The 26,071-nt window shown below is 34.7% G+C and overlaps 3 protein-coding genes across 6 annotated transcripts; 1 reads left to right on the forward strand and 2 right to left on the reverse strand.

Annotated features, from left to right (window-relative positions):
* Positions 1–663: 663 nt before the first annotated feature.
* LOC101215140 (serine/threonine-protein phosphatase 4 regulatory subunit 3A) lies at positions 664–14,200 on the reverse strand. 4 transcript variants are annotated; one of them, XM_031887456.1, is made up of 26 exons: positions 13,729–14,183; positions 11,878–11,958; positions 11,607–11,706; positions 11,411–11,495; positions 11,280–11,329; positions 8,557–8,636; positions 7,572–7,631; positions 7,350–7,449; positions 7,185–7,262; positions 6,907–7,005; positions 6,728–6,795; positions 6,526–6,594; positions 6,365–6,442; positions 6,198–6,293; positions 5,945–6,015; positions 5,686–5,763; positions 5,234–5,327; positions 4,342–4,443; positions 3,366–3,559; positions 3,160–3,274; positions 2,616–2,747; positions 2,429–2,536; positions 2,232–2,344; positions 1,914–2,015; positions 1,653–1,843; positions 664–1,568 (listed from the first exon to the last, which is right to left on the reverse strand). In XM_031887456.1, the coding sequence occupies exons 1-26, from the start codon at positions 13,771–13,773 to the stop codon at positions 1,297–1,299; spliced, it is 2,661 nt and encodes an 886-aa protein (XP_031743316.1). In that variant the 5' UTR covers positions 13,774–14,183; the 3' UTR covers positions 664–1,296. The 4 variants fall into 4 exon arrangements, with proteins under 4 accessions (XP_031743316.1, XP_031743315.1, XP_011657266.1 ...); XM_031887455.1 differs by having other exon boundaries at positions 664–1,843; positions 13,729–14,189; XM_011658964.2 differs by lacking the exon at positions 6,907–7,005 and having other exon boundaries at positions 664–1,843; positions 13,729–14,187.
* Positions 14,201–17,752: 3,552 nt separating this feature from the next.
* LOC101209306 (dihydrolipoyl dehydrogenase 2, chloroplastic) lies at positions 17,753–23,886 on the forward strand. The gene is made up of 15 exons (XM_004148158.3): positions 17,753–18,232; positions 18,625–18,771; positions 18,986–19,120; positions 19,480–19,585; positions 20,814–20,938; positions 21,360–21,485; positions 21,583–21,663; positions 21,908–21,970; positions 22,059–22,133; positions 22,216–22,294; positions 22,377–22,477; positions 22,680–22,793; positions 22,890–23,003; positions 23,194–23,265; positions 23,499–23,886. The coding sequence occupies exons 1-15, from the start codon at positions 17,930–17,932 to the stop codon at positions 23,544–23,546; spliced, it is 1,689 nt and encodes a 562-aa protein (XP_004148206.1). The 5' UTR covers positions 17,753–17,929; the 3' UTR covers positions 23,547–23,886.
* A 1,633-nt stretch (positions 23,887–25,519) lies between these two features.
* LOC116404566 (60S ribosomal protein L29-1) lies at positions 25,520–26,071 on the reverse strand. The gene is made up of 2 exons (XM_031887364.1): positions 25,874–26,071; positions 25,520–25,781 (listed from the first exon to the last, which is right to left on the reverse strand). The coding sequence occupies exons 1-2, from the start codon at positions 25,973–25,975 to the stop codon at positions 25,698–25,700; spliced, it is 186 nt and encodes a 61-aa protein (XP_031743224.1). The 5' UTR covers positions 25,976–26,071; the 3' UTR covers positions 25,520–25,697.

Here is a 26,071-nt window from a genome sequence, read left to right on the forward strand (position 1 = left end):
CAGCTCTTGTTATAATTAATTGAAAAGATTCTTAAAATTTATTATCATAATAATTAATCACATTAAATTAACGAATTCATGAAATTCATAATAAATTCAAATCATTTTCAATAAGGAAATATTTCAAATAATATTATAAATAGAATATCTAATTAATAACCGTAATATCTAATTAATAATTATTGAAATATTAGAATTGTCCATAAAATATTATTTTTGTTAGATATTCAATAATCGTAATATCTAATTAATAATTATTGAATGATTAGAATTGTCCCTAAAATATTTTTTTTTATTTAAAAAAATAATTTTTAAATTAAGAAATTTGTGAAAGTCATTAATTGATTTGTCTAAAACGAAACCAATTATTCGTTCTAGATACATCAAAGTTATCAAACACCCAGATCTAGACCAATTCATTCCAAATTTGGGTCCCCAATTAATTGTTTCACAAACTTCGAAAAAACAATACTAGCTTGGTTAAAGCATAGACTCCAATCCTTGGTTAAAACTCCATCACGTTATGTGGGTGGAACCCTATTCAAAACTTATCTACCATCAAGAAAAGCCAAAGGCTAGAAGAAAAACGATACTGGCAATAAAAAGTGATTCCTGCCAAAGCAGAAAAAGCTCCCTAACTCCCCAAAGAATACTCTCCAAAAAGACGGATAAAAGAGTAATTGAATTCAAAGTCCGCTATACAGACGTTTAGACTACATTTTAGTTGGATAAGCTTGGAAGAGCGTAAAGAGAAAATTTGATTCCGCCCAACCCAATCCAAATAGGAAACATACTGAATGAGGAATGTAAGTAATAAAATCCATATTCTTTGGTAGGGACTTGCTCGTCCCTATCTACTGAATGACATTAGTTTACACAGCTGAACCCATGGGATATAAATATCTGTATACACCCCCGCTCTATCTCTTTTAGGTTTGGGGTGGGAGTGGGGGGGAAGGGGTTGAAATCAGATAACAAAATTGATGCCAACAACTGTTCAACTTAAAGCAACAGTTCTCTAAACTCGCGATAAAAAAAACGGTTTGGTGGAAGGTTGTTTGGGCGCTCGAATGCAACACAAGGCTTCTAATCCACCACTCTGTCAGTACACTATTATACAGGCATCAACTAGCTCCACTGCCTTTGATGGAAAGCCTCGAAGCTAATTTGTTCCAAGACTAGCTTCTTTTGAAGTTGTCGATCCAAGACTAGTCCAGGTCCCTTTTTGCACAAAAGCATATTCACAAGGCAAACGAAAATGGAAGAAAACTGCAATTACCCTGCCATGAAGAGAACCTACGATCCCTTTACAGTCATTTCAGGAGAGGAGTTTGGAGGAATCAATGAACACTCTTCTCCACTCAACTGTGTATTATCTGAAGGTTTATGCGTTGGATCAGAACACTTCTTCGAAGAAATTGATTGCTTTTCTGTATGGCTATCCTCGTCCAAACTGCTACTGCCATCATCCGTTGAGCTTCTTAAAGCATTCTCATCCGTCTCTTTTGGGCTCTCGTGTTCTGAACTTTTGCTCCCATCAGTTGGAGGGGACCTAGATTGAGAGCTCACTGCATTTTTATTGGGAAGAACTGCTTGGCTCAGTGTTGAACACAAGGCAGCAAATATACCATCTTTTGTCTTAGCGTTTTTACCTGGTCGCTGCTTTTTCCCCTTCTCGGGATCCTTGTCCTTGTGTAGAGGTCTCCGTTTCAACCTGAGGGTATGAAATGCGCCATCATCTTCTTCCGCTGTTTCTGATTGTTTTCTTGGTGGTGGCCTGTAGATGAAGTCATCATCGTCCTCGTCGTCATCATAGTCAACAAGTCCACCACCAGGTCGAGAACTGTAAGAGTTGAGGACAGTCAAAAACTGATTTTGTAATCAATTTTCTGGTTCAAAGCGAATCAAAGTACCTTGATGGAGGGTAACTTGCAGGAACTCCATTACATAGAAGAGGTGGGGATTGCGCTCTCTGTACATTTGAAACAGATGCAGTTGCAGTATCCTCCTCATCACTGATTGGTAGTGGAGTTAATAACAGCCAGATTCAATATTTTACTTAGAGAAATACGCTAAAATATGCAGCATACAATGAAATAAAAAGTTCCCTGCTGTTCATTAACAAATTATAGTGCTTTCTTAGCTGCTCACTTGTCTTTTTGGGTACTGTTGTACCTTTATAGTTCCAATTCAGTTTACCACGTTGGTTAGAAAATATAAACAAAGCTTACCTCTCTTCGTTAAAATAGTCTTCTTCTTCTTTCTCCAAAGCACGCTCCTCAATTCTTTTTCTAGGATCTAACACATTAGTAGCTGTGCCGCTTGTACCAATATCGTCTAGGCACTGCAAATTGAGATGTTAAACACAAAATAGTACAACTTTTGGAAGGCAGAAAAAGATACTATCTCACGTAGATTTTGAGAATACCTGTTCATATTTTACTTTTAGAGACTGAATTGAAGCCATGTGCTCAAACTGGACCAACCGGTTCCAGAATGAATCAACTATGTACTTAACTAAAGATTTCAGATTTTCCTGCACAAACACAAAACCACTGAATCAATATTCTACCGGAATAACCAAAGAACAAAGGTGTGGTAAGAAAGATGGAGACCTTGCGGATATACTCAAACAAATCTAAAACAGCAGAGTTGAGCAGATTGTAACGATTCCCATTAGCAACAAAGACGTCTATAATTGGTTTTAGAAGATTATTTTTTATAAAATGACTTGTCAAATCATCATCCTGCATGACAAAGAAAATAATTCAGTATATTTACCAATTTCAATCTGTAAACACAGAAAATCAAACAACTAAAAACACCAACTATTATTCTTTACTCCCAAGGGAATGACAAGATATCAAGTATAATCCCTCAAGAGTGTTATTTCTGAGAATTATAATTAAAATTTAATCCTCCTGGGAAGAGATCAAAGGACTGTAATCTAAAACAGTAGAGTTGATCAGATTGTAAAATATTCAAGTTAGCAACTAGGGAAGTGATGTCAAGTATAAACCCTTAACGGTGATTTCGGTGATAACAATCCAAATTTTAGTTCCCTAGGAAGAGAGAAGAAAATGATTGTAATCTCATCAATTCAATAACCATGATGTAAGAAATAAAAGATAACATATATTCATTGCTGATTCAACTTACATGTCGAGACAAAATAGTTCGAACAAACCGAATAGCTGCAACAACCAAATATTTTTCCTTTCTATGAGTCAGTAACAACACTTTATCTATAACATTATTAAGGAGAAAGATGTTCCTGAAAACAGAAAGAAATAACAAAAAATAGTAACTTTTATGATTGAAATAAACTTCAATTCTTAAATAACCAAATGGTGCCAAAACATTACTTTATTTTGTAAGGATGGTGCAGAACACAAAAGCAAAGCAGTTCACAAATGCTGGATAGTATTTCTGGCTTTACTACACTCCGATTCTTTGGTACACCAGACTGTTCTAGACCTTCTGAAGGGCATGACGCTGCTATAACATCAATTAATTGACCGAAATGATTTTCATAGAATATCTCAACGACAGTTTCTCTCTGCAACACCAAGGACACAATATTGCAGTCAATGTAAAGTAGATACAGCGGAAATTATGCAAGTCTAAGCACAGATTGCATCTAATATGAAAAGTCAATGACAGTATTTCCAAAAACCCGGTACAAATGCCTCAACAAAAGGTGAGAAATCATATAATGTGGCATAGACAGTGAGGTATTTGCAGTAATACTCTGAATAGATGAGGTCAGTGTAATTGACTTTTAAAAGCCCTCATGAATTGCTAATCTGAAGGCCAAGCCAATGGCCTATAGAATTGGGCATCAAGAGCTACTTTCTGATTGAGAAATCAAATAACTTTTCAAGATACAAAGACGTTAGATTCTTTTCGTAAATGTTATGCGGCTCAGATCTTTGAAATCACAGCATTTTCATTAACATGCAACCTAATATGGGAAAATATAAAGGCCAATACTAAGAATACACAACCTAAGCCTGAACAAAATAGAGTGAGATATGACCTTTTAGTCCAAGAAGTTTGGAAAATAGGAGTTGAGGAAAGTGGAGTTGTGAACTCCGCTCCTTGTTTGACCCAATGAGTTTGTAGGCTCACAACTAAAACGTATTAATTTTGTGTCATATTAACTCCTTACAATCAACGCACAAGGCGTTTACAACTCTCTAAGCTTTACAACTCTACTCTTGTTTCAACCGCCTCCAAAGTGGAGCAACATTCTAATTAATAGATAAAACTCAACTGGAAAATATCATTTTTAAGTTTTAACCAAAGTAAACAGGGATAAAAATAGATGGCTGTGCAAACCTGGGCTGCTCCTGATAATGAGTAGGAATCCAGTAAACATCGAAGGATTTCAAAAAACTGACAGTGCATCTCCTCACCAAAATCCGTAATCAAGCCTTCAACCTATAATTTAAAAATGTTGGTGAATTACCTTTCTCACTAGCTTAACCCTCTGTCACTAATTTAGCTTGAAAAAAGGGTTACTACACAACAGCACATCTGACTTAATAAATTGTAAATTGGATATACTTGTGTTCACAAGTTCACTTGCATTACTTTTCGCAATATTTCCCATTCCATGAAGGCACCGCTAACCAAACAAGTTGATAGAACCCGACTTCTCAGTTTGCAATGGAAAAGGATACAATATAGGAAATACTGTGGCTAATGAAAAATACAGAAGAAAAATAAAAGCTCCCTGTCGAAGACTCCCTCTCTCCCTCGGCTGCCTTCCTATCTCTCAAGGAATAACAGTAGGATTCTTATCACCAAAATTCTCTGCCCTCTCCCTTCCTTCTCGTCTCTATTTATATTTGCTCCCTCACTCCCCTGCCCTGGTGATCGTGCGTCGGCACTCCATTTCCTTGTGGTCCCCACCTGCAGTTGGTTACATAACCAACTCCTCGTCCTTTTTCTCTTTCCTGTTTTTTCTCCTACTATACTGGCGTATGATGGGTGGTCTAACACAAGGGTGTAAATAAGAACAGGAACCCTTTCTTAAAATATTTGTTTCTATGTATTTTCGGTTGGGCTCCTCCTCCCCTATTGATATTTTGTAGGGACCCCTTTCTCATTTTCCCCCCACTTTTCTTGTATCAACTGAGTATTTTTTTTCACTTTCCTCAATGGAAGTTTTCCTTTTCATTTAGAAACAAAAAGTTCAAATCAGACAATACGGGTAAGAATCATGTACCAGCAGTCCTAGGAGTGGAATTCCTTCCTTCCTAACAACATAAGAACGTAGAAGATTTGGATCTTGGTTCAAGAAAAGAATAAGGATATCTGTCCTGCACCCATGCAAACAATGCATTACTGAGATGCACAAAAAGTGTGAGTTAAAAATAGATGGAATAACGCAAGTGTGCTGCTCAAAATAAACAAACCCAGTTCAAGGCTGTGTTTTCAATTGAGTCGTAATCATAATGGTTCTTTCAACGAGAAAAACAAACCATAAAATGTCGTTTTTAGATTAAAACCCTTGTTTTTCATAAGAATCAAAGAAACTTGCAATGAATGGTGAATAAGTGAACAATGTAAAAGTTTCTTCTTAAAAATAAGTTGGTAAAACAGTTTACGGTTCAAAAACTATAGTTTATGGAAATGCACTAAGACAAAACCAAAATTTAATCAGGAAGTAGACATTACCCAGTTAACACAAACTTTTTATCTGGACATTGTAATACATCAGCAATGACATCAAAAATTCCCTCATTCATAAGATCCCTGCAGAATTTGTAAGTTCATTTAAAACAACTCAGCAAGAGGCCTTAAGAAATCAGCAACTGGCTATCAGCGCCGTAAATTGAAATAGAAAAATATTCATGACAATTATCATGACTTTGAATATTTTCAAATAAATACATTTTTAAAATGAAAAAAGAATGGTATCTCATTCAGAAGGTACCGAAAAAGCCGTAGCTGCTGAACCATCTGTAAGTTTTTGCTTAAACTGCAAAATTCGTGCAAAAAATGTACCTAACACCAAGGTAATGAGTTATATGATCACATTCATTCAAAAGAATTCAAAATATTTCTCAAGAAATTAAGAACAGGAAGTTACAACAGTAGAGAGAAAATTAGACTGGACTAAAGCACAATAAATTACATGTAGCCACAACATAACAAAGGGAAAAAATAATGCTTAGAAGCAAAAGTACCAAATTCTTCTTAGATTCTTCAGAAGTTGTTGGCAATTTCAACCTTACAAACAACTCCTGAATAAATGTATTGTCATCCTTCAACAACGAAACAACCTACAATGAAACCTGATGTTAGAGAGTCTATGCATCAGCTCAAAAACAAGCATGTGGTTCCAAGAACCTACCAGCGCATTGTTTGCATGGATAATGGAATTTAGATTTGCAATTGTGGACTCGTCCAATACTCTAGCCAAAACAACATCCTATGGCAAAACAATCCAAGATAAAAAGCACATTAACAGCTAGCTCAAACAATAGAGAGATTGCATCTATCAAAGACCCAAACCTTTAGATAGCCAATTCTGTATGTTTGATGTATCTTCGACAAAACCAATGGATCCTTGATGGGTATGGCCTACACAAAAATGAAAGTGAATACGTGTGTGATAAACAAGTAAAAGTCTCCACAGAAGACTACACAATAAGACCCCTTGCCCACTGTCATTTGCCCTCGATTTTGAACATAGACAGCTAGGTAACAGCATTACCTCTTTGAAAATGACATGCTCTTTTAAAAAGTTACGATGATGCTGGACATGAGACAACTCTGGATCATCTGGCAATCACATAAAAAATAGAAGTACTGTGTCATTGAGGGTAGTCCCCAAAACCTATTTAAAAAAGGAGCAACATATATAGGTAGAGAAATTAGCAGAAGATAACTAACTATATTCTAAGCGCAGTTTCAGCAACAAAACCAGAGAGATGATAATAAAAGAGTACGTAGAAGTTCTCAACCCCACGTTAACAGAGCCATAAAACCCACCTTCCAATAAGCCCAAGGTTAGAGAATTCATAATCACAAAACATCTTGAAAATTAGACCGAATTAGAACAGCAAAAACCAGGATAACATAGAATATCCACTGGAGCACAACATATTTCTAGTTTAAATATAGCAAAACAATTATACATGAGCATTAATTGAAAAAAAACGAGAGCTTACATTCTAGAGAACCAATGATGTCCATGATTAATTCATCTCCAAAAATTTTCTCAAAGATCTGAGAGCTATTCAGCATGACTGAAAAATGATAGTAGCAATAATAGTAAGTATCAACAACATAAAATAATTCCAATAATGGTAAATGAAAACAGAAGAGATACTGACTGATCCCTCTGACTATTTTGTATATCATGTGAAGACCATCAAGATTTTCCAAGTCTTCACAGATATGAAATATGTCCATCAGCTTTTTGAAAAAATCTTGCTGCATATATGAAAAATTCAGTCAAAATACTCGTTCTTGTTTATCCAAGATAAGGATTTCATGCAGAAGTCGTAAGAGAACCCAAATTTACATGGAAAATCACAAAGTTGTCCAAATCTTACATTGGCAACTATGAGTTCCACTAACCGCATCTGATCCGTAATGCCACTTTCAACAACAATCTAAACAAAAAGCATAAATCAATATGATGGGTTGTCCGCATTCAAAGAATCAAAAAGAAAAGTTAAATCAGGGAAGGAGGACATTTATCTTAGGAAGCCAATCACTTATACTTTCGCAAAGCAGACGGTATTAAAGACTCATGCCACACTAACAGAAACTACATTACAATGGGTATACATGAAGTACCATACACAATTAGTTCCTTACTATTAGAAAGTGACAATAATTCATCTACCTAATGCAAGGCACAAAAGGAATAATCCATTTGAGGATAGATTGGCCAATTTTACAAGATGTGTAGTTGAGTCTAACCGGAATATGATTCAACCGAATAAGCAGCCTATGACAGGCAAGAGTAGGGAAGGAGAACATAAAAGGGGAGAGAAGACAACAGAAAATTGTCGGATGTAAATTTGTATATGATTCAGTAGGATGAGCAGCAAAGGATCGGTGATTAAGCTTACTCTTCTTCAACTTGTATAGAATTTGAATAACAAATTCCTCGTGTAGTTCCTTAGAGTTTGTTTATCCAAAAAGAGGGTGCAATAAGGGAGAGAGAATGAGAGAGAGAGAGAGAGAGAGGGAGAGGGATTCTTTGAGTGTCAAATTTTAAATTCTTATATGTTTTCTGTGGGGGTTGGGGGAATCCACAAAACATGTGCTCTCTCTTTTTTTATAAGAGACAATTTCATCGACAGTATGAATAATAAAAGAACGGAGGCCCCAAAAGAGATTGGAAAATACCTTTCCAGTTTGAAAGGAGACTGGTAATCTAGTATAGCTATAAAGCATGCTATCATACTTATTAAAAGCTAAACATGTTTGAGAGTGGTTTCCACAACAATTCTCTACCAAATTCGCTTTGGATAATTGCTTTTTAGAACTTTTTTTTGCCTAGTTTTTTACTAGAACCTTCATACTAACCTTGTGTATTAGGGGGAGTGTCGATAGCTCAATTGCAGGCAACTCTCTCAACTCACTGTTCATGCTGTGGAACGTATCATCTGGCCATATAGAAATGGAGACAAAAAATTATTCAAAACTAGTATTTGCCAAAATAAATGTAACTTTCGTTTATTTCTTTTTTTATAAGAAACAGAAATTGTTAAGCAAAAGAAGACAGTCTAAGGGCAAGGATCAAGGAGACCCTCCCCACAAAAAAGCTAGTGAATAAGGGCCTTCCAATTGTTAAAAATCATAGAAAGGCTATAATTACAAAAGTGTTAGGTATAATTGGTGCTCCACCAAGATGCTATGTGTTGAACCAAATCAAAAGAATCAGACTTATCTTCGAAAATTTTACTCTCATTTCAAAGGGCACGACAAAAGAGCTCTAGTAGCACATCTCCACAGGATATTTCCTTTTGGAACAAAAATTTTACTTTTAAACTCTTCAATCATCCAACTATCGACCTTGCTGGGAAGGCAGTAATTCAAAGCAAAAGTTCTAAACAAGAAAACCCAACCCTTCATAGCAAAATCACAGTGCAAGAACAGGATGGTACCTAATTAGGCTTTCTCCATTTTAAGGTTTATTCAGAAAAATGAAAAAAATATATAAAAGCATATAAAAAAAACCTACAAAAGGAGTCCCTACACGATTACTGACTACAAGAATGGACTTCAATCCAAAAAGAGAGACAAAGATGGTACAGAAAGCCTGATTAAAGAATGCCCATAAAGATGCATTAAACCTGGAAACCTCTCAAACTCCTTTCAAGATCACTCAATCCCTCTAAAAAAACGTATCGTTTCTCTCCAACCAAGTACCTAAAAGAATAGCAAAAAAAGGCAATCATGTCACACGGCCCTGCCCTTTTTCAGAAAGGGAGGGTTTTGAAGCACTTCCGCAGTTATAGATTGCCGTTTATGCTATGAGCCAAAACAAGTCCAAAGAAACTCCAGCACAGGCTCCCTAGAGCAGAAACATACTGGAAACCCCATGGGCCATGATAAATTGTTGGTATCCTCCTAGTGGCATTCATAAATAATGCAACACAACAAAAAGGGTGTCTTTGGATATGATCTAGGGTGTTCATTATCTCATGCAAAACCTGTCCAGCAAAGACTAACTTTCTTGGGGATTTTTACCTTCCAAAGAGAGGAAAAACCTTGAATCCCTAAAATGGATTGAGGACCCAAATCCTTAAATCCCTCCGCCAAGACCAATGAACCAATCAAAATGATAGAAAGGAAGGTTACGACCTCCATCATCTCAAAAAGTGGGATGATGGGAACCCAAAAGAAAAATGAAATTGATTGAAAGATGGCAATGGAGAGGCCACTTGACGCAGCTTTTTATTCGACAAACGACATAACCACAAAAACGAAGAACAACCAACAACCCTCCTACAAATAGAAATTTGGAGCACGAGAAACTCAAAGCAACAGATATCCAAGAGCAATTTACTAAAATCATTAATTCCACAACTAGAAATCCATTCAAAAAGGTGTGGATCGCAAGTACTAGCAATGATCTAATGAACTGGGCATTTACACTCTTTAGAATAAATGCTAGAATCACTGTGCCAACAGAGCTTCATTACATAATCTTAGGTTACCAATGCCAAACATCTGAGCTCCACTGACTAACAAACCACCTGAACCTCCCCATCAATCCCTTCCCATGAGAAAGCTCAATGATTTTCCACACCAAAACCACAATTATTCTAAACAGAAAAAGGAAGTAATTGAAAATTCAAAAATTTCCAAACTTCCAGCATATCTCCCATCTAACAGCACAAAACTCCACCACCTCCTCTCACACTAAGATTTATTGTGGTACTTCCCCAAGATTTCCCATTTTCATCTATGTTTTTTTCCAAAAGAAAACACGATCTTCATTGAAATAGCAAAAAGAGACAAAGCCTCAAGTACAAGAGATTACAAGGAAACAAACCATGTTTCACACTCTATACTGTCTTATTCCTTAAATTTATCATGTTTCCCACTCTGCTGACTTCTATGAGATTGCAACAGATTTACAGGCTATTCTTCTAATTTCACAGCAATGAGTTAAAACAGAAGCCAGCAAGAACAAAAATAAGAATAATAAAAATCAATTCAGTATTAGTGCATTGTTTTCCATCAAATATATATATATATATATTACAAACAATATTCAACTTCTAGATTCTATTTTGAGGGGAAACACTGCTCTAATTCATATTACAAAAATATACTCAAATTAATGTTTGGTTTAGATGAAATGGAATGAGAAAACTGCTCAACCTTTTACTTGAATATAACTATTGAACTATTGACACTCATAAATATACAACACCGTAGATAAGATCAAAACATGGGTATTGAACAGATAAAAAGAAAAATTCTCTTCAATCCTACAAAGGCCAAAGGTCATCATACTTTGAAGCCCCAGTAACCATCACCGATTTTGCTACAACAGAGTTTTTTGTTTCAGTTTCAAAGTCAACAAGAACATAACCCGTTCCTATTTCTGCCTCTATCTACTACGAACTAAGTTCAAAGGGAATTTCCCACTCAAAAGCTAGAACACCTCAGTTCAATAAATGTAGCCTCCACTCTAATACCAGTAAATCTACAACAGTAAGTTCCTATCATGATAAACACAGTGCAAAAAACAAAATTAGAAACAATGAAAGAAAGACAAAGAACAGTGTACTTACTGTTGAGAGAACTAAAATGGAGATTCCTTTGAGCATTGCAAATGTGATCCCTGAAAAAGATAAACCAACTTTCAACTAGTCTATCATGAGAAAAAAATGTTAAGGGAGTCTATTGGATACTCAATAGTTACCATATGTATGAACATCCAGTTGTCTCTTGAAAGCTAAGAGCTAATTCTGTAGAATATTCTGGATCTCTCCAAGAGATTATAGTATCTACGTAATTAAGAGCAGACTTTTGTTAGTACTTCAAATAGTGCAGGCACGCATTTTAAAGAAGCCTCATGCTAACAACACTGTTAAAGTATGTAAGAAAAGAAAGAAAACCTTCTTGCTTTCTGTAAATGTCATCTGAGCTAATACGGTGTAGAAGTAGAGTCTCGTTGTCCTCTTCATCAACAACACACAATCCCAATTCCTCTGATCTCTGAGTAGAATTAAATTTACGTTCAGCCATTCATATTGTTGAAGATCATGTTAACTAAAATTGATCGAGAGATTGAACACAACCTCTATTCTATTATTTTCTCTTTCTGGATAGTCCACTGTTTCTTATCCAATCCAATACAAAGAAAAGGGGGAAAAGTCAGTCACAAACCTCCAAATAGTCAACAGTAACATGTCCAGTTCCTTGATCATCCCATTTACCATCGTCATTCAAACGATATACTTTGACACGCTGAAATTTGAGGGTACAAACGAGGATCAAGTACAACATCTTACAACAAATGAAATTGAAAACATAAAAATTAAGTGAGTTTGAACTTCTCCATGATCATCACAAACACATTCAATTGTAACAAGTCAATAAACGGACAGTCTGAATGCATGCAACAGTCAACTAGAAACATGAGCAGGGAAGTTTTGTAACAAACGTATTGACCAGTACCGACAGGAGGTGAACCACAAGTGGCTAAACTGGCGTCCAACTGGGGGGTGGATCACATCCTATTTTGTAAGAAGACCAAATAGCAAAACCCAAATAAAGTTGAATTTATGGACTTAGTAGTGGAAGAGACTTGAAGAAGGGCAGAGAAATGCGGCTATCTAATGAAAACATGTTGTGAGTTCAACAACTTGTGGAGAAGGGATTTAAACATTGGACCTTTTGGTCAAGGATAAATGTCTTAACCAGTTAAACTAATTTCCCGTTGGCTTAAAGAAGCCAAATCGAGTTCAATCCAATTATTTTTTCCTAGACTGCCACTATATTTTCTGTCTTCTCAAAAGAAACCTAACACAGTTCCCCAAACATTAGAACAAAAGGTTAGAGACTTTCATTGAGCAAGGGAAGGTAGAATTCGCCTTATAAGCTGTAATATTGCCTCTCTTAATCCGAAAGCAGCAGATGTGATCTTAGAACTGAATATTTCACTAATCTCAAAATGGGTGAGAACTTATTGAACTATTGTGATGTAAGTATTCCTTTAATACATGGAGATGTTCACTAAAATATGTTGGCTGTTTTAAAAAAAGCTTGCTAGGAATGAGGAACCATGAAACCTGTGGCCAGTTTGTTTTATTGGCTGGAGTTGTAAATGAGAAGACTTAACCCTCTAAATTAACCAATAAATTTAATCATTATCACATGTTAAGTGCTAGCTCACTATTTGGGAAAACTGAGTTAACAATATGTACTGTGCATTAGGAGTCTTTGTTGTGAATCTGTGATAACTCTAGCATTACATTTAGGCCGTTTGATGCAACTCCAAGCAGTGCCACAAAATGCTCAAGATGTTCTGAATTGAGGCATTTAATTAATATTTCTTCAAAAAGTGTTGACAATCACATGATAAATACTATTAAGTATAAGCGTTATTTTGCTCTAAAGTCCTCCCCAGTTCACACTGAGTATACCAATTTCTTAGTGTAAACTTTTGAGATATCATTGGCATATGGGGTAGGAGAATTCAATACTCTATCCGTATCGTCTTAGCCAAAGAAATATGTCTTAACCAGTTGCGTTTTGCATAGGTTACACTCTTGGTGTAAGCTTTTAAAGTTACAAAATACTCAATTAAATAATTACGACTACTTCCAGTGTTTCTCAGTAGCTAATACAGCTTCTCAGTAGACTGTAGGGTTTAATCTTTTGCAAACTTGCCAAACTCGACAGTTATGCTGCAAGTAGTAAAGCTCATAGAATAATTTACTGAAAACGTAGTGCAGACTGAGTAATTGGAAGATGGCATTTACTTCTTGGTTAGTACTACTTCAACAAATAAATTCTGGGTTGAAGAGCAAGCTAAATTACAATAAATGTCAAATCGAGAAATTCCGTCTCAAACGGACGCAAATTACAGCAAAAATAGTACAATACTCAACCACAGCTTAAAAACTAAATAGCAACATTCAGAAACCAATCTCAGCCACAAAATTACAAGACAAGACTAAATGTCAGGAAGCGCCTATAAGCGCAAGAGATTCCCAAGAAAAACAAGGAACTAACCTGCATAGAATTGGAGGTCGCCGGAGATCTATCTGGGGCACCCATAGGAAGAGAGGCAAAATTGACTCAACTTCAAAGGCAATCTTGAAGTGGAGTGAAGAAGAGTTGAAAGTGGTGCATGAAGAATTAGGGTTTTTGAAAGACGATGAAACAGGAAGAAGAAGAAGAAGAAGAAGAAGAAGAAGAAGAAAAAGTAGTAGTAGAAGAAGAAGAAGAATAAGAAGGAGAAAAAGAAAGTAAGTAGAGAAGAAGGAAAGATATTTGAGTAAGAGTTGAGAATAAAAACCCTAGACGGCAAAGATGGTGGGAGTGAAAGGTTTATTCAATGGTGAATCTTTGGTATTACTTCGTGTTTCTTGTTCGCTCCTCCTTCTTCTCCGGTGTGTTTCTTTCCACTTTTCGTGCTGTAAGGAAAAAGATGGAAAAAGGGAAAAAAATATCTAAACCCGCATATTGGAATTAGAAAAGCTCAATTTTCAGTAATGCCATTCATTTTTTGTAAAATAACAAACTGACCCACTCTCCCCAATTATAATCGCGTCAATTTACGCGCTCTTTTTCTTTTTTTCCTTTTCCCCTTTGCCCCCCAAGTTTACGCGCCTTTTTGCTGCCCAAACACACATATGTATTGCCCTATTCATCCTTCCATTTACTTTTCTTTTTTGTTCGCCCTCTTTTCAAATATAGTAAAGTAAATCTTCACAAGTATGGTAAAATATAACATTTCTTTCTTTATTTTTCTTTTTACCATTCACTTACCACCTTTTTTTAAAATAATAAAATATTTACTCTTCATAACCAAAAAAAATCAAGTGGAACAAATCTATTTTTTCTATTTTTTTGAAAAACTCCTACGAATAAATCACTAAAAACAAAAATTAATGTAAATATTTTTTACCATTTTTTCTACCTTATGTGTGTATATTTATTTTTAACATTTTAAATAGTTTTGTTGTTTAAGGTAATTTTCTTGTTTATTTTTTATTTATCATCCTTCGAGGTTACAAATTTATTTAATTTTTGTATTTCGTTGATAGTGTGTTGATTTTATGCGAGACAAAATATAATTTCCTATAGTTTAGAGTATATTTTGAATAAATGCTACAAATATTTTAGGAAAAAATTATAAAACTAAATTTAAAGTTGACTGAAAATATGAAATTTGAAATGTTGTATTTGAAATTACACGTGAAAAATAATGAGAGGCTTGAACAACATTTTAATGGTGGTCATAAAATAAATAATTCATATGTTATATTAGCTCGTGAAATTTGTTTTATTTTGGTTTGTTGATTTTTAATGATTTGCATGTTGTGAGTGGATTCCAAATGTAATAATTATTGATGGTTGAAATTAGTTGTTCTCAGGTTTGTTAAGGTTACAATAAATGGTTTTGGTTGTAAAAAAAAGCTTAACAAAATGGATATCTGTATAAAACTAATTAAATAGAATGTTTTTAGATATCAATTCACTTTTCAAACAGTTACACACGTACTAACATGACTCATTCATGTTTAAATCTATTAAAATCACAAAAATCTAAAGTTGCGTTGATTGAAATGGAACAAAATATGGGAAAACTGCACGTGTCATAGTGAAATATCAATACCTCGTTGCTCTTATACCTTGCAGTATCAATAGCTTTGCTTGTGTTGACACTGGCAATATTGCGCACATTCCAAACAAGTGTCCTATGATGATCTTACAAATAATTTAATCACCTCCCTAGATATATGATCTCAAGTAGTGTTTAGTTGAACTACTTTATTGTGATCAGTTTAAGCATCGAATGTGACATCACAGTAATACAAAACAAGTATAAATGTGAAGTAAGTTCAAACCATTTATTTTCAAGAGTTATAACTGTATTTTATTCATTGTTTACCGTTTATTGTGTTCAAACAAACATGTCAATCTCAAACGAGGTGTATGTTACTTAAGTTATGTTGGATGTTTATAAGTTTTGGCAAATTGCAATAAATTACCCCAAAAGTAAGGTGATAGTTGCAACTACACTCTTAACCCTTTAGTTATAAAAGTTGAGTTGTCAAATTTGAACTGATGATAAAGACTAACCATCAAACTTCCAATAATTATAAATTGTTGATTGGATGAATATTGAACCCTCAAACTTATACGAATGTCTAAATATTCATGACTATGGGAGTTTGAGGATTCAAATTTATCAGTTTATAAATTTGAGAACTCGGATTTTTACAATTGAAAATTCAACAATGTGTAATTAAAACATAGTAATTTTTCTCTCAAGTTTTTAAAACACACATACGAACAAAATATTATTATAGATACTCACTAAAATATTAAAGATAACATAATTCAACTAACATACATGTTAGTAATAACAAAGTATGCAATTCGATCTCCTTGTATTTGTTTTGTTTTGGGATATCATTAAGACTATATCAACTTAAATGTGATCGACATTTGAAATACAACCAAACGTGGTTGTTAGCCAATATGTGATGAAAATGACTAAGGTAAGTATGACGTAACACACGTCAAAATAAATAAAATACGAACATAAACGATAAAATAGATAAAGCCGATCAAAAAGAGAGTTTACGATGAAATAGAAAAAAAAGAACTATATAAAAGAACATCAATAACATAAAATGTAAAGTATAAATAGTTAAATGCTTTTATTAATTAAATGTGAAAACTATAACGTGTAGTTTATTAGAAAAAGAAACAAAATTATTTGAGAACCATTTTTAAAAAACAATTATGTGACGATTACTCACATTGACAATTACAAAAATATATTAGATTTTCAACAATTTGGTTTTCTCCAATTTCTCAAAGTTTCCATCGAAATCTTCAAAATTTGATAAAAAATTGGAGATTTCCATAAAAAAAAAATGACATTTTTTTCTTTTGGTATTTCAATTCCATTTTTCTTTACCAATTTGTATCGAAAACAGCTTGACAAATTTTGTGTCTGTTGCAGTGATGATATTGTTTTGTTTACACAGATTATATGGTTTCATATTAATGCATGTGACTTCACCTCAAACCTAATTTGACCGAGTTTTGTTTATTTACTAATGGAACCTTTTATTTTCAAGAAATCACTTTTTTTTTTGTTTACTTTAATCAAACTATTTTTTTTATTAAATTTAACTGCGTATTGTATAAGAATTATCTAGATTGTGGATTGAATTACCAAAATGTAATTATTTTCTATTTTTATTTTTTTACTCCATGTTCTCGCACCAACTTAAATAAATATTTATATTATCTCACCTTACTACATTAAAATAAAATAATGATTAACGAGAAAAAAAAACCTTTTTAGACTTGTTTACCCTTTCAACAAACTATAGATTTACGATATTAACTAAAATATTAGGGTAAATCTTATGTTGTAGTTTAAATTTTAGGGTTCATGGCCTAGTTAAAATGATACAATCTAATTTTACTATTATAATACATTAAAGTGTTTTTGCTAGAGAATGTGTTATTGTTTTTTCCAAACAACAATTTCAAAACTTTTAATACGATAAATTCAAATTTCATCAAACGTCCTACCAATATGAAATTTGACAGAGTACTGCAATTGTAAAGTTTATTTATTACTTTTATATACACAATTAATCGTCAAATAATCACTTTTTTTCAATCTTTCAAATTTCACGATAAAAAGTAGATGGTCTTATCATTATTTGTTTCAATTTGATAATTAGCTGTATTCGTTAAATAAAAATATGAATTTGGTAATCATATCAGTTTTATTGTTTTCAAAATTTGAACGTTTGTTTATTTCTTGGATATCAATATATAATTCAAATCTACAACTCTATATACAAACTTTATAACTTCACAACTTGTAAATCTAACATTTGAAATAGTATAATGATAAAACAAAAGTAAAATTTAAAAGAATGATCAAACTAAGACCGAAATCATATCATTATCATCATAGGGTCCAATTTATGGAGAAGGGCCAAGGAGGCGCATAGTAGCAAAAAAATGGTCACGTAGGACAGCAAGACAGCTCCATGTCTATCCGCCGCACTTAGTTATATCCGCCCGCTCTCAACGGACTCTTCGAGGCTTACTCTCTCCAACTCTTCTTTCTTCTTTCTTCCTCCAAAAACGAAAAAACCATTTCCCACTCCCTTCTCTTCAGATCTTCTTCTTCTTCACTTCTTCTTCCTCAATTCCCCATTTCGATCTCGAAATGCACTCCTCAATCTCCCTCTCAATCTCCTCCTCTTCACTCACCCCTCTCAGATCAAATTCCCCCGCTGATTTTGCCCCCATCAATCTCCGTTTCTGCGGCCTCAGGCGTGAAGCCTTTGGGTTTTCATCCCTTAAACGTTCTCATTTCAACAGACTTCATATCTCCGTTGCTTCCAGTTCCAGTAGGAAGGTTTCTGCTGCTCTCTCTGCCAATGGAAGTCCCTCCAAGTTTGACTATGATTTGCTTATAATTGGAGCTGGTGTTGGTGGCCATGGTGCTGCGCTTCATGCTGTTGAGAAGGTCAGTGAAGAAGGTTTGGGTGGGTGTATTGATTATTGTATAGTTGTGTTAACCCAGATCGTCGTTATTCACTTATATCTATGGTTCATTCCATTGGAAAGGGTTTGCAAATGTAGCTCGACTATGTTTTTCGTTGCCAGCTCAAATTGTTTCTGCTTGTATCTAATACTGCTGTTTTTGTCGATTTAATACATTCATTGTCATTTTATCACCTGGTTGATGACAATATGGTAAATGATTTTAGCCAAAAAATTTAAATATTTTGGCGATGTTCGTGATATTTGACTCTAATCCATTTTTTCATCTGATTGGCACTAGAAATGATCGTACATATTGTTTGATCAGAAGATGATACGACTTGGGTATAATACTGTAGAATGCTATGGTTGCAGGGTCTGAAAACTGCCATTGTAGAGGGAGATGTGGTGGGTGGAACTTGCGTAAACAGAGGATGTGTTCCTTCTAAAGCTCTTCTGGCTGTAAGTGGTAGGATGCGGGAACTTCAGAATGAACATCACTTGAAGGCTTTGGGTTTGCAGGTACTGATTTTAGGGAATCAGAGATTTTGACATAGGAGTACATACAGTAATTTTTTGAAGGATCGTTGCTATTCATACGTGCTTATTTGCAACTACATTTTCTATCCTTACCGACAATAAGTTGCGTGCTTGATTACTGTTTGGTCGATTGGAGTTGTTTAACCACTATTAATCTTGGGACTTCTTCCCATTCTTTATTTTAACTTATCTATAGGTATCAGCTGCTGGATATGATAGACAAGGAGTGGCTGATCATGCCAATAATCTTGCTTCAAAAATCCGTAGTAACTTGACCAACTCAATGAAAGCCCTCGGAGTGGATATATTGACAGGCGTTGGTACAATTTTGGTAAGTTTACTTGTGTGTTCATGAATAGAAAGTTTCTTTCCTAGATAGCTTTAGACAAATCTGTGGCGATTACTGTTTCTCATGTCACCAGTTGATTTGAAATGTTTTAAGAATTGGGACATTAAAACTTATGATCTATTTGATAAAATTGATGGCTATGTTGTCTTATCAAGTCTTTAACTCGATCACTTGGTCCATTCCTTGGAATTTTTCATCTTGAATTCTGAACATACCTCCTGAAAATTGTTAGCCATCAAGATTACACATTCCAATTGATTCCTCCGTGTAATATAGAGCGATTGATTTTTCCTCGGATGTCCATTCCACTAATTTCTCTTGCCACTTATTGAATTTTTTAGGGCCCTCAAAAGGTGCAGGTTGGTTCTGACAAAATAGTTACTGCAAAAGACATAATTATTGCTACCGGTTCTGTCCCTTTTGTTCCTAAGGGCATTGAAGTTGATGGTAAACATTAATCTTACTCCTGTTCTCGTCGACTTTGAAGTGTATCAGTTATCTGAGTTCTTGAAATCTTGGGGTACAAAGTCATGGAAAAGACACAAAATTGCATGAAGTTTTTTATTCCTGTCTTTTCAGTCATTGGTTTATAATCGCTCAACTACTTAACGTTACAGCCAGATAAGGTCAGAAATTTCCAAATAACATTTATGGAGGTGGTAAATGTTTATTTCATAGCATCATTGTGTCCATGAAAAAAATTCCTAAATTCAAGGGTATGAAGCTGTAGCCAATTGCTAGATTTGTTTTTAAAATTAAAACTGACGAATTTAAATTTCAGTCTACCTCCAGTGAGATGATGGAATGAACTCCTTTCTTTCTTTTGTAGAGAAAATATTTTTCTTAGTAGTTTTTTTCTCAGAGTTTGGTGGAGTTAGGTACCCCACTTTGGTTTTGAGTTGGAACTTTCAGAATTTGGAGAAAGTTGGTGCATTTAGATATAATTTGGAGTTGTTGACTTTAACTAATGGCATGGGCACTTTCTGACTGTATTATCTTGCCAGTTAAGATGTTTGAGCTTTCTACTCATTGAACACAATTCTTCGACAACAAAAGCCAGTAGTGAATAACTCGTTAAAAAAAAAAAAGAAAGAAAAAAGGAACTTGGTGAATTGAAAAACGTAGATGCAGTGGGGATGTATTATCTTGCCAGTTAAGATGTTTGAGCTTCCTACTCATTGAACACAATTCTTCGACAACAAAAGCCAGTAGTGAATAATTCATTAAAAAAAGAAAAAAAAGAAAGAACTTGGTGAATTGAAAAACGTAGATGCAGTGGGGATGTGTTTATTTTCATGAGTTAAGTGTAGTTTTACAGTTTGAAATTTTCATTTTATATTCACCATTACAGCACTTCACAAACTTCACATTCTTTTAGTATCAAGTCATCTCTGTGGACATAGGCTTGTTGGAGTTATACTTAACACTATTTTTTTTACAACCTTTCCACGGTTGAAAACAACTAGAAAGCTTTCTTTTACTGCTTTTTTTAAGGGGTTCTCTCTACTCCCAGGCATCCTCTGTTTCTTTTGATTGAATATCATATCGTTTTTTCATTTTAAGAAAAGGGAATATCATATCGTTTTTTCGTTTTTTCATTTTTTTTTTGGATTAATTTTATTTTCTCAAGTTTAATTATTTGTGGAGATTGTGCTCAATTGATGGCTTTATACAGGGAAGACTGTTATTACCAGTGACCATGCACTAAAACTGGAATTTGTTCCTGACTGGATTGCCATTGTCGGGAGTGGCTATATTGGCCTTGAGTTCAGCGATGTGTATACTGCTCTTGGAAGTGAGGTTGGTCTTCCTCTCTACATATTAAAAGACCTAATTCTCACAGTGTTGTCCAGTATTCTAACTTTTTTGTATTTGTTTCTTGGTTACATGATGCATACACAAATAAAAAAGAAATGCGAAGGCTTTGCTTCAGCTCTTCTAAATCTGTATCAGTTGGGTTTTTCGGATTTAAACAATTGGGAACATAGATTTGAGGATTGCTTCAAGGCATTCCTTAAGTACTCTAGACAGCAACACAATCCTATTTGAGATTTGCTTTTCTTTTTTTTTTTTCTTGGGGGGGAATGAACTATGATTTGGAACTTTTTGACAAGCATTCTGATGATGCTGTCCATTTAGTGGGCACAGAGGAATCATCTGTAATAAGTAGGGATTAATATATCCTGTACTGCGTGTTTCATCATAACGTTCCTCTTTGCAGGTTACCTTTATTGAAGCACTTGATCAACTCATGCCTGGATTTGATCCCGAGATTGGAAAATTGGCCCAGAGGGTTCTAATAAATCCACGGAAAATTGATTACCATACTGGAGTATTTGCATCTAAGGTTATACGTTGTTTTGTACTTCAGTTGCTAAGACTTTTTTCCCTTCTTTTGCATATTTTGAAAATTTGCTTGTGTTTTCCTTGGTGTTCTTATAAAGATTACACCAGCAAAGGATGGGAAGCCAGTCACTATAGAGCTTATAGATGCAAAGACTAAGGAACTTAAAGATACTCTAGAGGTAACTAATATTTTTGGCAACTGTCTTTACTGGAGAACTGATGATGCTCAAATGGCTTTGTATAGTCTTCCCTAATACTCATAGGCTCTGGCCTCTGGGGATAATCAAGGGTAGATGAGAAACTAACGTCAAATCTTCAACACCATCTACATTGCAAAAATAAATGGCGTTCTCTCTTTTAAAGGCATTGGTTGCATTGCTGATACTGTCTTGACATGTTGAGCCTTTCTTTTGCTTTCAACAGGTAGATGCAGCATTGATTGCAACTGGAAGGGCTCCATTCACCAACGGTCTTGGGTTAGAGAATGTATGTCTCCTCAAGTACTGATTTATTTTAGATCATCTCTTGTTATATATTAAATAATTTTGATATCTTTTTTTAAATTTATTTGTAGATCAATGTGGCCACACAACGTGGTTTCATTCCTGTTGATGAGCGCATGAAAGTGATTGATGCAAATGGAAAACTGGTATATAGCAAATAGAATTTATTTTGGCTAACCTTTTATTTTTACCATCATAATCATAGTTTGCACGTATTTTACATGCTAGGTTCCTCACGTGTACTGCATTGGTGATGCAAATGGGAAGATGATGCTTGCTCATGCAGCCAGTGCACAAGGCATTTCGGGTTAGTAATTGCCAACCATTTATTATCTGTGCCATAAACCCAAACTAAACAATTAACTATTTAAGCACCAACATTTTGACAGTGGTTGAACAAGTTACTGGAAGGGATCACGTGCTCAATCATTTAAGCATCCCTGCAGCTTGTTTCACTCATCCTGAAATTAGTATGGTTGGGCTAACAGAGGTAGAAATACATTCAGTGGAAACTTTTTTCTGTTGATCTGTTTTATTAATTAATACTGATTACGTTATATTATGTTTGTTCATATCATTCGGTAACACTCCATTCTTGCATTTACTTCTTATCAAGCCTTCCTTCCCCACTTGATCACATATGCTTTTAAGTTTCAATATCTAATGATCAACTAAATGTACAATTATTTCAGCCTCAAGCCAGGGAAAAAGCCCAGAAGGAGGGATTTGAAGTAAGTGTTGCCAAGACGAGTTTTAAGGCAAACACAAAGGCCCTTGCAGAAAATGAAGGAGAGGGTCTAGCCAAGGTTATATTTCTGAAACCTTTATTCATACCTTTCTCCAATGCTACTTTGTCGATGGTTTTCAGTTGGTGATAATTCCATTATTTTCACCTCATCCAGCTAATATATAGACCCGACAATGGAGAGATCCTTGGGGTTCATATTTTTGGATTGCACGCTGCCGATCTTATCCATGAAGCATCAAACGCAATAGCCCTAGGAACACGTATTCAGGTAAATTTGACAGCGATAACCAATATCCTTTTGTCATTACATCTGAAGTTGGAACACCTTAAATCTACAATGATTAAGTTAACAGATGTGGTTTAACCATATTGATAAAAAGAACTAGAGTCTACAAACACGAGCATTTGAGTTGCATAATTTTCTCTAATCATACTTGACATCCAACATACTGGTGCAGGATATTAAATTAGCGGTTCATGCACATCCAACCCTGTCTGAGGTGCTTGATGAACTATTTAAATCAGCTAAGGTCAGTTTATCATTTTTGTAGATCATGCTTGATCTTCAAGACTAGTTCTTACGTCAATTGGATCCAACTCAAATATACAACAATTCTGTTCATTTATTGTTGGTGCAACGAAAATCTATGAATCATACAAACCCCTTTCACTGGATGAGATATTTAATTTTAGATATTAACTAGTATCTCCCCCCTTGTTCTTTTGTTAAACATTATTTCATACAAAAAGGCCTTTTCGACAGGTCGAAGCTCATGTTTCGAGCGCAGTAAGTGAACCGATCGCAGTGTAAGCTTCTCCACGCTCAAAGCCTTCTTTTTTGAAGATTTTTGCTTTTGTTAGGGAGTTTCGAGAAATGACACGATTTCTAGATGGAGCGATCAGCAGGAACATCAAAAAACTGGAAGAAACAACCAAGTCTTGAGAGAATTAGCAGATGTCGTACGGTTGGTTTGGTCCAAAATATTTTAGTATCGTTTTTATTCTTACATTATTGATTTAATCCATCCCTTGCAAATGGAACATAAATTGGCAGTTGCTTCCTCTTTTAGATGCTTTTTGGTCTGTGGTTTTGGACAAAGTAATTTATCAATACAAAGCCATATAAGTTATAATTTTATAGCTGACAGACATATTTAGACTCCCGTTTACGCCTTTTTTTTTTTTATATCGTTTGAATTGAACATTCAATCTTAATCGGTAATGAATATCTTATTTACTAAAACTATACTTCGATGACACTATGTGGTGTAATTTCCCATTTTATCCAATCTTCTCTAGGCAAGTTCACGATCAGAGAAAAATATTAATACCCTCTGCTTCACAAGTATTCAAAATTTCCTCCCCTGATTATGTATTGATCTTTTTGTGAGGATAAAAGCGATTCTAATCAACGATTAGAATATGAAATAATACAAATGGCATATGAAATTTCAACGGTGAACCAGAATCCATCGCTGAAAATCTTCACAACCACAGAATTTTGCAAAATGTGGAGGATTAATTGGAAAATCAAATAACTATTTTCTAGTATCTGTGTTTGAGGAAATCGCTAATCACAATAGACTATGAAAAAAATTATTACAGTATAAATGCAACAAATCTATTATTAGGTCAGAAATGTTTATTTGTTCATGTAAAATGTTTATAAAAAGCTTTAAAATATTATTCTGGTCCCAATCTTATAAAAACATCTATATTCTTGCACATAATAAATGAAAAAAGTATGTTTTGGTTTTATGATGACTTCTAATATTTCAATCTGGACCTTCGGCCATAACAATTCCTATCAACTTACATCACATAAAACAAGGACACAAGTTGTTCCATTGACAGACTTCAAAAATATTAGTATGAACAGATGTTTTATAAAGAAACTTTATTTGATAAATTGATGAAATTTCCAAATCATAAGAAATTAGAATGGTTTCAAAAGCTTCTTTACCTCTTTTCAGTTAAGAAGGCATAAAAAACTGGATAACATATCCTAACATTCCAATCAAAGAGACACAGAAGTATTTCCATCCAAGCAAATGAAGCATACAAAATGAGAAAGAAAGAAAGAAATATATATATATATATATAACTTTCGAGGCAAATTTACTATGAAAAGCATTATAGTCCTAAAAACCCATCAGAAAGAGGGTTCCAAGGAAGTTTCATCCAAACATCGACAGACAGCTCTAATAGTTGCATCCAAACATCTTTCTTTCCTAGAGGGTTGAATCACAAACTGAATCTTAGTGGAACATACTGAAAGTGGCAGCAAGGTCCAATACCCTGTCCAGTTGCATCTGATCGGCGGAAATTACTTTACAAGATGGCCTTTGCAGCTCATCCATCACGAACCATGGGGCAGTGCCTCAGATTATGCTCCATCCAAACATCTACGAGTCGAACTTACGAAACTCTATTTTTTTTATATAATATCTTAATGAGAACCGGATGACCCTACCACATTTGAAACTCCCAGGCAACTGATGGCTACCAAAGAACCCACAATCCAATATCAAAGCCATTGCCCACTGGGACCAACTCATGATAAAAGGTTTATACTAGTTTGCTTGATTTATATGAAGCTTGTTGTCCAATAAATCAAAGACCACATCCCATTATAACATGCTTTGTAGCAAAATTTACACCATTGAAAACATTGTGTCAAATTTCAAGTCGTTCAAGTTCGTGAATTTGGTCACTAAACTTGAAAATTCAATGATGGAAAATGAAGTTGCAATTAAACCCATCATTAAACAAGTTCATAAGGTATGAAGATGTAATCAACAGTAGAACCTTTAAAATTGCAAATCAGATAATGTATTTTCGTAAAACATGCCTCAGACGCAAAAGTCTCCAAATTGAGTCAAATATCAAGACTACTGAACAAAAATAAGAGCAATAACAAAAGATTTGAATAATAAAAACCCTAAACTTGGCGGCGGCTACTTTACTCTTCCCCAGAAGCATTTTCCCCACTCTTGGTATTGTGTTTCTTCGCGTACCTCTGGTTCCTAAGGAACTTCGGGTCCATCTATACACAAATCCACGAGAATTAAAACAAATTAAAAAGAAACACAATGGATTCAACAAGAGCAGAAGTGATTGTAAGAGAAAATCGCATACCCCTTTGGTGGAAGTGTGGCGGTGCTTCCTTGGTTTCTTGATGCCGTTCTTATGGGCTTTGTGGGACTGATTGTGAGCTGTGTGATTCTTCGACTTCGCCATTTCTGAACGGAAAGCACAAGAGAGATTGGAGAAGAAATCGAAGAGCAGATGAAGCAGCGAGGGATTTGAAAGAGCTCAAGCTAGGGTTTCTGATGA

Source organism: Cucumis sativus, chromosome 6 (genome assembly GCF_000004075.3).
Source record: "Cucumis sativus cultivar 9930 chromosome 6, Cucumber_9930_V3, whole genome shotgun sequence".
NCBI classification, from domain to species: domain Eukaryota; kingdom Viridiplantae; phylum Streptophyta; class Magnoliopsida; order Cucurbitales; family Cucurbitaceae; genus Cucumis; species Cucumis sativus.

What these genes read in the sequence shown, in the direction of transcription:
- LOC101215140 (XM_031887455.1), bottom strand. Translation starts at nt 13,773, where the DNA reads ATGGGTGCCCCAGATAGATCTCCGGCGACCTCCAATTCTATGCAG. An exon ending in TCCATGCAAACAATGCGCTG is followed by an intron (nt 6,294 to 6,364) that starts GTAGGTTCTTGG and finishes GTTTCATTGTAG; the next exon opens with GTTGTTTCGTTGTTGAAGGA. An exon ending in GCAAGTTACCCTCCATCAAG is followed by an intron (nt 1,844 to 1,913) that starts GTACTTTGATTC and finishes CAACTCTTACAG; the next exon opens with TTCTCGACCTGGTGGTGGAC.
- LOC101209306 (XM_004148158.3), top strand. Translation starts at nt 17,930, where the DNA reads ATGCACTCCTCAATCTCCCTCTCAATCTCCTCCTCTTCACTCACCCCT. An exon ending in AACTTAAAGATACTCTAGAG is followed by an intron (nt 21,664 to 21,907) that starts GTAACTAATATT and finishes TGCTTTCAACAG; the next exon opens with GTAGATGCAGCATTGATTGC. An exon ending in AAGGAGAGGGTCTAGCCAAG is followed by an intron (nt 22,794 to 22,889) that starts GTTATATTTCTG and finishes CACCTCATCCAG; the next exon opens with CTAATATATAGACCCGACAA.
- LOC116404566 (XM_031887364.1), bottom strand. Translation starts at nt 25,975, where the DNA reads ATGGCGAAGTCGAAGAATCACACAGCTCACAATCAGTCCCACAAAGCC. An exon ending in GCCACACTTCCACCAAAGGG is followed by an intron (nt 25,782 to 25,873) that starts GTATGCGATTTT and finishes ATTTGTGTATAG; the next exon opens with ATGGACCCGAAGTTCCTTAG.